The sequence below is a fragment of the Perca flavescens genome, chromosome 16 (genome assembly GCF_004354835.1).
Source record: "Perca flavescens isolate YP-PL-M2 chromosome 16, PFLA_1.0, whole genome shotgun sequence".
Taxonomy (NCBI): domain Eukaryota; kingdom Metazoa; phylum Chordata; class Actinopteri; order Perciformes; family Percidae; genus Perca; species Perca flavescens.
The window spans coordinates 9,118,413-9,130,910 of record NC_041346.1 but is presented as its reverse complement, the minus strand read 5'-3'; the positions used below and the strand labels follow the sequence as shown (position 1 = coordinate 9,130,910).

The 12,498-nt window shown below is 41.0% G+C and overlaps 1 protein-coding gene across 3 annotated transcripts in view; it reads left to right on the top strand.

The window, feature by feature from the left end:
• Nucleotides 1–12,498, top strand: part of grin1a (glutamate receptor, ionotropic, N-methyl D-aspartate 1a) — a 38,622-nt gene that overhangs the window by 13,381 nt on the left and 12,743 nt on the right. For 2 of the 3 annotated variants that reach the window (XM_028602111.1, XM_028602110.1), the window contains exons 5-14: nucleotides 690–811; nucleotides 1,819–1,993; nucleotides 2,842–2,986; nucleotides 6,086–6,172; nucleotides 6,582–6,717; nucleotides 7,044–7,171; nucleotides 9,664–9,828; nucleotides 10,614–10,732; nucleotides 11,130–11,242; nucleotides 11,847–11,995. In XM_028602111.1, the coding sequence (XP_028457912.1) occupies nucleotides 690–811; nucleotides 1,819–1,993; nucleotides 2,842–2,986; nucleotides 6,086–6,172; nucleotides 6,582–6,717; nucleotides 7,044–7,171; nucleotides 9,664–9,828; nucleotides 10,614–10,732; nucleotides 11,130–11,242; nucleotides 11,847–11,995 (1,339 nt within the window). Of the gene's footprint in view, nucleotides 1–689; nucleotides 812–1,818; nucleotides 1,994–2,841; nucleotides 2,987–6,085; nucleotides 6,173–6,581; nucleotides 6,730–7,043; nucleotides 7,172–9,663; nucleotides 9,829–10,613; nucleotides 10,733–11,129; nucleotides 11,243–11,846; nucleotides 11,996–12,498 lie in introns of all 3 variants that reach the window. The other variant, XM_028602112.1, reaches the window with a different exon arrangement.

Below are 12,498 nucleotides of genomic sequence, written 5' to 3'. Positions count from 1 at the left end.
CATTCCCGATGCCCCATGTCCTTCATCTGGCTCATCTGACACCACGTAGTCTGATCCTTGCGTTGGGTTTGAATATTCCTAATTAGGAACAAATTTAAAAGGAAAATCAGAGCTCAAGAGAATAAAAGTGAGGGCATCCCGGTAGCTAAATAGCTTCTCCGGTCAGTGCCCTTGATCAAGGCACTGGCTCAGATCTGGAGTTGGTCTCCCGGCGCTGTGATTGGCTGCCCTCTGCTCCCTTGAGGGATGGGTTAAATGCAGAGAATGAATTTCGAATTTTTGTATGTGACAATAAAGTACCTTTACCTTTAAATGTCTAAGGCCCATACCACAAAACTGCAAGGACCCTGGTTCAATTCCAGCTGCATCTTTTTCCTCTCTATCTCCCATCCATTTCCTGTATCCCCCAAGAGTATCTAAAGCTATCCAATTAAGGCGTAAAAATCTTTTTAAAAATTGCTTTAAAAAAAGAGATAAAACTCCTTACTTTAGTATAAAGACATTTCTCATAAATAATGTCATGTAATGTAGAAATTTGCTGTAATCCGTTCAACATGCACCAATTCCAAACTAATGTGAATGAATCAATCCATCCTAAAAACACCAAATGTCTTCCTTTCACTTACATTCAGCTTACTGTGATGTAAAAAAAAAAAACCCAAAACAAACAATCTTTTGTCAAACTCCAGTGAGGAAGACGCTGCTGCAGTGTACAAGGCTGCCCGCTTCCTCAACATGACGAGCTCGGGGTACGTGTGGCTGGTGGGCGAGCGGGAGATGTCGGGTAAAGCCCTGAACGAGGCGCCAGACGGTACGTTCATCCATCAGAGATCAGTGGGAATACATACGAGTTAACCCCTGGCTTTACTCAGAGGCCGACCATAACACATCCAGGATTAGAGGGATTAACCGATGGATGCATTACATGATTGACTCTATGACCGCTTGTTGTGTTGTGTTGAGCATTTAAACGTTTAAGCATTATGTGTTTAAAGGTTTGAATGTGCTGTGTATCTACAGTACACTTTAAATTTCAATGTGTATGTCCTGGATTATCCGCGAGGTACATTCATTGTGCTATTCTGCTACATTAATGTCCTGATTTCTAATGAATTACTAAGGGAGAGTTTTGCAACACATTACTGATAGAATGGTAAGCTACAACAGCCTTTCTTGTCTCTATTCCTGGAGTCTCTCACAATATTTTATCACTTTGTTGTCACAAATGTCGAGCGTCTCTTCCCCCGGCACTTTCACACAACCAATCCCTGCCGAGCGTTTTGTTGTCCTGTCCATGTCCAGTCTCTTCCACCATCGCAGCTTCTTCCAGGAGTCTGCAAGGCCGACGGACCTGGTTGCAATCAGATAAACTTAGCTGAAGTTGGATTGTTGCTTGGTTTAAATTTAGGTCTGATGGTATTTATGTTTATTCCTAACACAAATTATGCTTTGCCTGTGCTGATTCCCATCCCCTTAGCTGGTAGGGCAGGAAAAAAAAAAAAAAAAAAGATCCAACTTCAAGGGACTATTTACACATGCTGTGAAAAGGTCATCAGTGGCAACATCAGCAAAATGATCCATTTATTCTGCTGCCTCGTGTCATAAATGACAAGATGTGGATATGATCGGAGTTATCTTCCCTGAGATTTACAGGCAACGAAGGTGTATCATGCAGCTGATGTAGGACCTTTCTTCAGGATGTCTAAACTGGATGCCCTATAAGTTTTTTTTTTTACACTTTGTGCATTGCAAAAGGATCCAGAGAGGCTGTAGTTTGCTCTGGCCAGTGATTATGTTTTGTTGTTGGCCTGATCTCAGGTCTGATCAGCCTCCAGCTTATCAACGGGAAGAATGAGTCAGCCCATATCAATGATGCGGTGGCTGTGGTGGCGCAGTCCATCCAGGAGCTCTTTGAGAAGGAGAATATCACAGAACCTCCGAGAGGATGTGTGGGCAACACCAACATCTGGAAAACAGGGCCACTCTTTAAACGGTAAGCTTGAATACAGATGTAACGGCGTTGCTTCCGTTCTATTTCTACACTTAAAGGTGTGATCACCTTTTAAAATGGTTTGTTGGTCATGGTTTGTTGAGGGGGTGTAACGATTCAATTGTTATGGCAACCGACTTAATAAAATAGCTGGATCCTAACAATCTTTCAGATTCTTTTTTTTTTTTTTTTTTTTTTTCCAGGGCGTATTTTTAACAACTTCAAGACCAATACATTTCTTTGACATTTAGGTTGGTATTTTTAAGCTATGAGAACAGGGAAATATTTTTGGGAAAGGGGCTAAAAAAATCTATAACTTAAACTTAACAATACTGACTTAATTTAGCCAGCTGCATCGAATCCAGTCCAAGAACAGCTGATTTCAATGTAACACATTTTTGCTCAGTTTCTGTTGAGTTTGAATTGTGCACGTTTTCAATTACCATTAAAGCGGCACTATCAATATATTTGGATTAACAACTGATCAATGTGAAAGGCATCACTTGTAGTGTTGAACCCATAGAGAATTATTATTCGCCTCAGTCCCCAAAGTTCCTTCCCATTTGTGTCAGTTTTGACTGGAGCGCTGCCGTACACAATTCCAGGTCATCAGATTTTCCAGAAAGTTCTACAAACTCTATTTATCACTTCAACTGACTGAGGTTCTCCTGACCCACTTAGGGTGGTTTCTGTTTCTCAACAGCATAACAAAGAATAACTGCAGTCATTTTAACACATGCACTGAACTAAGAGCCTTGTGCTGCCACAATAAAATGCAGTCCTTGACACTATCCTGAACATGTGTGCTCACTGCTCACACACAAATAATCATGTTCATTTGCTTGCCATAGGGTGCTGATGTCATCCAAATACCCAGAGGGTCTCACGGGACGCGTGGAGTTCAATGACGACGGAGACAGGAAGTACGCCCATTACAGTATACTCAACTACCAGAAGGGTCGACTCATTCAAGTCGGCATATACAATGGAACACAGGTAAACTGACAGACAGGGACAACTTCAGCCCTGTCTCCTAAAAATTACGTTCCAATTACGTTTCTTTTTGACGTATCACAAATAAGTTTGTACTTACAGTCCACGTAGGCAGGTTGGGGTGGATGGATGGGTCAAACAAACACTGGACTTTGACCCATTAGATCGCTATTTATGTCCCGTGTGAAACCAAAAGTCAAGAGACAGTTAAGAAACGTGACCACCCCAAATCAGAATAATTTCCTGTATGTGTGTCACCACGCCCCTCTAGGAGACTAGCTGCAAGTCCTGAGTGTATTTATTCCAATGGGAGAATAGAACATAAACACAGATTATGACAGATTCTTTCGCCCCATAGTCACCAAAGTAAATATTGGACCCATTTTTCACAAGCCACATACATACCATGAACTTTCTGACTCTAAAATGGCATTTTTCAGACGGATAAATCAGGAAAGAAGGAACTTTGTACGTGACCTGTTTCTGTCTCAGGAACAAACCCTCTGGAACGAGATCTGGCAACAGAGATGAGCTAACTTCAACTAACATTCGCAAATGCCCTAACGAAACTAATTTAAGTAATACTAAATATAGCACCATCCACACGATGTTCACTAAACTTTCAAACGAGGCCAAGCCCATTTAGGAGGCAGGAAGTGTGCACCGTTTCATACCATTGGCGCAGCGTGTAATGTGTGACCTTTAGTTATAAAGAATCTTTGCTGGTTGAAACAAACGTAATCCAGAAGAGAATATGTTTCCATCCATTAAGATTGAGAATGCAGTTCGGTTGTATAGGAACATACTTTTTTAGGAGACAGGGTTGGCAACTTTGGCCTATTTGACACAACTGTGAGGCAAATTAGTCTATCATTTATAATTTAAGAAAAAAAAATTCAAGTCCATGCCCTAGTTTATACTTAATGCCCAAATGTAAGTCATATCTACTCATGTACGTAGTCTATTTTTTTATTTGTACTGGACATGCAGCTCCAGTTTTCTATCTATAGTACATTGCAGTTAATGTAGGGCAATTCAAAAACACTGCAGGTTAGCCAAAGCCAACACGATGCTGCAGTCTGTCCTAGTGAATTTGAAGGGTATTGCGAATATTCACTGTTTTTTTATTGCTATAATGAACTGGAACATACAGTACATAAAACAAATGTACTGCCCTCTGTCGGTCTGTTTCGCTCGATGGTGTTTTAAGCCCCCAACGTCTCCTTCCAGGCAGTGCTGCAACCATTGAATTTAAGGCACCTAACCTTAACCCTAACCCTAACCATTGTCCAATCGACTTCAAGGCAGCGCTGCGACCGTTGACTTTACGGCACCTAAAGGCTGCGTTCCGACTGCGTCCCAGCTCCGGCGATCCGCAGCCCTCCGGAGCAGACTATTTTTGACGGATGCCGGAGAGCTCTGCAACAATTCAGCGCAGGGCGGATTGTGTGGGACAAGAAGTCGAGCACAGAAACAAAATAAAACATCCGGTTCATTTTCAAAATAAAATGCACCGTGCTCATGGCGGATCATATTTCCCTGCACTACACCTTGAAAACTTCATAATGGGCGTAGACAGGCCTGAAGTCAAGTTGGTGGTTCTGTTTATAGAAACTACATCCTGTTATATCGCGCAATCATACGTGAATTCGTGACTTCAGCTGTCAGTCATGGCCGCAACCAATCCACACCTGGTGGGTATTGACGGACGGCGGAGCACGGAGCCGACACGCAGCGGAGCCGATCCGCAGTTGGTGGAAAATGCAGGTAATCCTAGAAACGTTGGGGACTTAAAACACCGATAAACGTCTGTTACACCTCTGACCACAGCACAGCCCACACGTCTGGTGAGAAGTTAAACTACAGGTCAGCATCGTCAATGTTATTAGACCGGGTGTTCAGTTACTTTCTGTAACTTTAGAAATTTCCTGTTGATCTGCTAGGATTTGCATTTAACTTTTAGTTGAATCTCACTTTGCCATGAACCATGCATGTTTGTTTTTTTGGGGCATTTTTAGGCCTTTATTTTCAAAGGACAGATGAAGACATGAAAGTGGAGAGAGAGGGGGAATGACCTGCAGCAAATGCTGCATCAAGGAGTAAACCTCTACATATGTGCGCCCACTCTACCAACTGAGTGAACCCGGCCACGAACCATGCATGTTTTAACTGGATTTAACTCTAGATGGCAAGCAGGAGCTGCATGTATGTGAAAATGAAACCTAACAATGTTCTTCGTGAGCCCTAGGTATAAATTGGAATAAAGAGAAAACATTTTTTTTACATCTTTGCTGAGCATTTTACAAAGCACAACCTATTTATTTCCAACAGATTTCCTACCTTCCCACTGGTTTCCACAAAACAACCACATTCCCATTATGGATAGTCTTCTGGGTTTGGCTTTACAACAAAAACATGAATTCAACTTGAATGGAAGGACATGAACATGATCCTTCATCAGAACTGCATAACCCTATCATTTTAACATAACTTGACAAAAAAAGGAAAGAGGACATAATGTTCACTGTATTGGTGTCAAAGTGTTGCAACTTCCACTGAATTTGGGTAATGGTAAAAAATCAATTTCAAAATGTTTAAAAACAGGTGTGCATAATATAAAATCTATGTGATTTGAGCTTCTATGTTCATTCTTGACCTCAGAAAAAGTCTTCATTTGTGAAGAAGTCACTCCATAACTGAGTAAACTCCATCTGCTAATGGAGAATGTGAGACATGGTTGAAAGCTCTGGGAAAAGCTACTTAGTTGACCTAGTGTTGAGAGTATTCTGTCAAAATAAATTCATTTGTAGTTAATGGTGGATATTTAAACGAGCCAGCCATGCAAACGCAGCAAAAAGTAAGGACTGTGAGGATCAGCACTTCAGTTTGCTGGCGATAGGTCTCATAATAAAAAGTTTGTATTACCCTCAGGTATGACACATAAGTCAGAGGTTGATGAAGTTAATAAAAGAACCGCTGAGCTGTGCTTATATAAAGCTGACTCATTAGTGATGCCCACCCACAGCGCTGGAGCCTCATCAGCAGCACGCCTTCTGTCAGCACTCACCTATGATACTGTGAATGTGTGCGGCATCCCTGCAGGTGGTGATGAACAATCAGCGGAAGATCATCTGGCCCGGAGGAGAGACTGAGAAACCACAGGGCTTCCAGATGTCCACTCGATTAAAGGTAGGGTGCCTTCACTTTGCTGCTGCAGTGTGACGTTTTTGTCTACATAGAGTACGGAGCTGAGCTGATGTACTCGTGTTGGACAATCAGGTGATTCTTGTTTCTCATGGGGGAGTGAAGATAGTCTATGATATATTTGCTATTAATTTTATCTCTTCAAATTTGTCATAGGCCTGCAAAGAACCTCTCATCTGTATCTTCGTCAGTTATTTTTACATTCGTCTGTCTTTGTGTGTCCATGTGTATCTGGGAGTTTGTACATTTGTGTATCTGCTGGGTTTTTCCAAGTATTTCTCTCTCTCTCTCTCTCTCTCTCTCTCTGTCTCTCTCACTCGCTGAAGTCCCTCGGGATCCAAACGGATCCAGCTCTGACTACATGTTAAACAGCTTTCTGTCCCGTCTGTTGTAGATAGTGACGATACACCAGGAGCCATTTGTATATGTGAAACCCACTCAACCGGATGGAACATGCAAGGAGGAAATCACATTAAATGGAGTCTTAATTAAAAAGGTTATCTGCACTGGGCCCAATGAGACCATCCCAGGTAACCTATCAGGGACGTTTATATTATCACTGTGCTTTTACTGCACCCGCCAAACACCCACTGGAGATGCATACATATATATGCAGTAGGTATCTATATATGTATGCATGTAGCTGAGTGTGCCATTCAGAATGAGTGATTGTTGGGATGCTGGGACATGCTTGGTCTGTATGCTGTGTTTCTGGCAAACAGTGTGATAGTGTGTGGTCGTCTGCAGTGCAATGTCATGCATTTTGTTCCGTCTACATGCGCCGCCTTTGGATTAAAAACTAACGAGCTTCCTCAAGAGTGATTGTAACTTGCAAATGTTGCTGGTTTTGTTACAGGACGCCCAATTGTGCCCCAATGTTGTTATGGATTCTGTATCGATCTCCTCATCAAGTTGGCCATGACCATGAACTTCACCTACGAGGTGCATCTGGTGGCTGATGGAAAATTTGGAACTCAGGAGCGGGTTAGTTTTACATTCACAACCATATTTGTCATATTTTTGCATGAGGCACAGATGGCACCCAATACTTTACGTAAACTGAATAGTTTCTAATCTTTTTATTTCACTTCACTAACAGTAGTGATCTCACTAACCACTCCGAGCTGAAGCAATAAGCAGTCCTAAAGCAGAGACCCACAGATATCAAATGTCCAGCAGATGAACTTGCCCATCGTCATTGATCTGGAGTCAGTTTTAAATGTCTACACTAGGATAGATTAGAGCGAGCAGTAGTCTATACCCACGACGTTCCACTACCGGATTGCTCCGTTGCTGCCTGAAATTCTGCAGGATTTCACGTTTTTTGGCCGGATGTCCGTTACCTTCCGCTTTCTTTGTGTTGGAATTTTAAACTCTGGATTTCTGAGGACTATGGTTAACTGCTCCTCAGATCTCTGCAGGTTAAATCCAGACACCTAGCTAAACCATTCGTCCAATCTGAGTTTTCTGTTGCACGACTAAAACAACTTTTGAACGTACACATGTTCCACCTAAACAAGCTCTATTTTTCAGTGACACCGTGGCTCTTCCCAGCGCTTAGCGCTGCCCATGACGATTGTGATTGGTTTAAAGAAATGCCAATAAACCAGAGCACGTTTTTCTCCCATCCCGGAATGCTGTGTGGACTAGCCAGACCCTCCTCCACAGCGCTGCTGAGGAAGGTCTGGCAAAGCGAGACGGCAATCCCCATTAGTGTTGTAGACAATGTGGAAGTGTCAATTGGTTGTAATGTGAAAAAGACACAATAACAAAAAAGGAAAAAAAGGAGAACATTTCCTTTGTAAAAGTATGGTAAAAAAAAATAAACATAATACCTCAAAACTACTTCTGGTTGTGTTACCTGAAGAGACCGTAGCCTAAATTAAAGATTTGGTTTAATTAACAATATAGTTATAATTAAAAGGTTGCCAAGCAGGCACCAGTGCAAATTGAAAATACGATAGCTTTAATAAGATGGATTTAATAACAGTATTTTTTTATATATATAGCTCCAACTATTGTACAGATCTGTTGTTTATTCACAGATGATATTATCTCCTCAACAGTTTGCTTAAATACCTTACAACGGAGTAACCTTTAGCTAGCAGCTAATGTTAGCTTATAGCTAACGTGTAGCTTACGTTTTGAAGCTTACACTAGTTTACTAATATTGGCTAACAATAAGGGTTAATGCTGGATCTGTTGGCAGTTATAAAGGTTGTCTGTAAATAGTTAGTTTTTAAGCTAACAGTTGATGAATAGCGTCAAAATATGGATACACTAGTGATAAATGATAAATTCTGTCCGTCTGTAGCCGCCATGTTTGGGCTATCTCGAGCGGTGCTTTGAATTGATTGGTTAGCAGCATGACAGAAACCATTCTGGTTTTGGTCATTGGTTCAACTAGGTCTATCTGCAGGTGCACAGTACTACAGGACAAGCCTTTTACATGATCCACCCTCGAAATATTGCGAGATGACGTGACAATAATAATGATCACATATCACGAAATATCACCATCTTGTCAGGCTCCAACCTAATGCATTTGTGTCTGAACTACCAGCTTACCGCACCAATCGGCGCCCGGTGAGGAGCTATTGGCAGCTACGAGCGTGGTTTAGGTGTGTGGCGGCCAAAACAACAATGGTGGACGTGATAGACAGTTGGTTCATCCAGTCACCTGCCAGGCATTTTTTGAAAGTGCCAGCCCTTTTCCAAACAGTTTCCAATTATGGCTATTCAGATTGTTCTGTGTAACAAACCACCTGCCGCATCAGTTTAACATTAACCATCTATATATTTCAAACACAGAATGTTATTATCACTACTAGCAATCATATTGGAGAATAGAGAAATCTTAATGTTTTCATTAATAGCTTCTGTCACATTTAGGGCCATGTCGTGTTTTTATTATTTGATGGCTTTGACATGCATGAGTAACTGTCAGATTCCCACTGAATTCTTCTTAACGATAACCGTTCATTTCAATTCCTTGATCAATACTTTTCCAACTTTTTGTATGAGAATCATAATTTTGATGTGTTAACAATAACACACAGTAGTCCTGTATACTCACATTGATTTGCAAAAAAGACTGAAGAGGATATAATTCAAATGGCTGTATATAATTTGAAAGGGGTCGCTTTAGGTCTATCACCTGAATCTTGGCTTTACAGAGCTTAATAGCAAGTTTCAGCTCATTTTATTCTGTGGAAACATTCATTTCTAACCCAGAAAAGACCTGTCCTATAGGCATGAGCACGATATTCTACACTTGTGTTGTACTTCAGTGCATGATTTCATCAATTCCTCAAAATGAGCAAGCTCTCTTCTGTAAGACAGCGTCAGTTTCCCATAGAACTTATATCCCCACTAGGCTAAACTCAAATCCTCAAAGCCTGGAAAAATTCTTTCATCTAGACGACAGTAGGTTGATAGCTGATTCTCATGTTAACACTTTTCTTTTGGGACTTCAGGTAAACAACAGTAACAAGAAAGAGTGGAATGGCATGATGGGAGAGCTCCTGGGGGGCCTGGCAGACATGATTGTAGCCCCGCTGACTATAAACAACGAACGAGCGCAGTACATCGAATTCTCCAAACCCTTTAAATATCAAGGTCTCACCATCCTCGTTAAAAAGGTAAGTGTCTGCCTTTAACTTTCAGTACAAAAAGCTGATAAACTTATGTTGGGCAGTATATGGCAGATGTATCAGGCAGAAATTCAAACGCGCTTAATGTCCAGGTAAAACAAAATCTGTGATTTTTTTTTTTTTTTTCTGAACACAGTATATGTGGTAGAAAATAATTGTAAATGTGAAAAAAAATATAAATTGTGTAGTACTGAATTGTGGAGTTAGACTGTTGGTTTCCTGTGTCCAGGATATTTGGGTGGTCTGAAATCATGGTTCGATGATGCACTAGAGCCATCCTTAACATAACCCCTCCCCTACTATATAAAAAGGATGGTACTACTAACGTTAGAGCAGTCTTGTTATTTAAATTTCTAAGCACGCTTGTGAAACTTCATTCATTTTAGGCTATTATTATTATTATTATTATTATTATTATTATTATTATTATGAGTTGATGCAGTGCTGACTTTTCAAATCAGTCGGCACTTGCCACGACCATCGTTTTTTGATAAATTAATATTACCTCAAAGTTCACTGTGATTGACTACACAATTTCAATTCATTTCTGCTTTATGATTTCCAACATGCACAGACATGAACAGACACACAAGCGGGCCCGCAACAGTAGGAAAAACATGCAAGCAAATATGTAAATTATACATGGGTATAAAGTTGAGGAGGTAAACTTGGAAACAGACATCCTATGTTAGTGTATTATGTGCAAACGTAAGGTTGTCAAAGTTGTTGATTGTCAATCAAAAACCTGTTGCGGTGTGTGTGTGTGTTTACAGGAAATCCCTCGCAGTACATTGGACTCGTTCATGCAGCCGTTCCAAAGCACGCTGTGGCTGCTGGTGGGTCTTTCGGTGCATGTGGTGGCGGTGATGCTTTACCTACTAGACCGGTTCAGGTACAAGGGGGACCTGTGTGTGTGTGTGTGTGTGTGTGTGTATGAGTGTGCCCATGTGTGTGTTTGTGCGTACTCACGACTGAATCAGCGAATGTGTGTCTACATGTGTGTGTGTGTGTGTGTGTGTGTGTGTGTGTAAACATGCACTCCTGAGCACTGCAGATCTTCCCTCGGTGTGGACACGAAGGCAGACGGAGGGGAAGATTGTCTCCAAAACATCCCACCGCTCTGTCCCTGTGTGTCTGTTTTCTTTCCGACTTTGTCTCCCTCTTACTTTGCTCGCTCATGTTCAGCTCCCTTCCCTGCCTGGGGTCGCAAAGGGTTTTCCCCCCTTCTAAGGGTTCTCTGCAATTTCTCAGTTTCATCTCCTGCAACCCTCCCAATTTCTTCCCTCTAGCCCGTTTGGAAGATTTAAAGTAAACAGTGAAGAAGAAGAAGAAGATGCCCTCACCTTATCATCTGCTATGTGGTTCTCCTGGGGAGTGTTGCTGAATTCTGGAATCGGTGAAGGTGAGATAAAGAATGAAAACCAATAAGGGAAATCTCCAACTCATCACTTGTTCAGCAGTAAATGTTGCCTTTCTCCCAGAACACGGTAATGCTCCCGAGTACTTTGGTGTTTACACATTTTTGCAGTTGTATGAAGACCAAAATCAAGGCGTATGTGGCTCCGGGTGTCATGTTTTTCGTAGAGGATGACAAATTAGTTTCTTTCAAATCACATTTTGTAAAGAAAGACGGTGATGCGGCTCGTCTTTTTAACAGTTTATACCTGTTGCCTTTGCTTGTGCCATTTGTCTTCCAGTTTTACTTTTCATGTCTGGTATTTTTAGTAAGCTATATTTGTATTTCTTTGTAAACGTTATGCAATTCTTTTAGGGGGGTTATTATAATTTATTATAAAACTGTGTGTGTATATATATATATATATATATATATATATATATATATATATATATATATATATGGGATAATGATCATTGCTATCAGCAGTAGTAATAACAGAAGTAGCAGTGTTTTGATTGGTCAAATTCTTACCTAACAGGAAGAGAAGTGTCCAGCTAACTACTCTACGTGACTAATCCAATTACTGAGTTGAAAACTCCCCACACAGGTGCCCCGCGCAGCTTCTCAGCGAGAATCCTGGGTATGGTGTGGGCCGGATTTGCCATGATCATTGTGGCTTCTTATACTGCCAACCTGGCTGCCTTCCTGGTGTTGGACCGGCCTGAGGAGCGCATCACCGGCATCAATGACCCAAGAGTGTGTACAGGGCGATACTTGAGCATAATACACACTAACATTTTTATCTACAGTACATAAAAAAATGTTAATACATATAAAATATATATATATATATATATATATATATATATATATATATATATATATATATACACTACCGGTCAAAAGTTTGGGGTCACTTAGAAATTTCCATTCCACTCCATTCCAGACAGAATACCTGCTGAGATCAGTTGCATTGTTTTTTTAATCAGAACAGCAGTTTTCAGATTACATTATGTGCTTACATAATTGCTAAAGGGTTCTCAACTGTTGTAGACAGAAGTGGCTGAAGAAATGCTTGAAATCCATGTTTTTTGGTCTAAACGTCATACCCAAATTAAAAGTGGTACAGCTCCCATATACTTTGACACTCAGGGGTGTGCCTGATATCATTGGAAAGGAAACATTCTCAAGTTTTTGTTACAAGTGTCAGGGCGATTCTAGGCCTTACTGACACAGAGTTACAGAGGCTAGAATGGAGG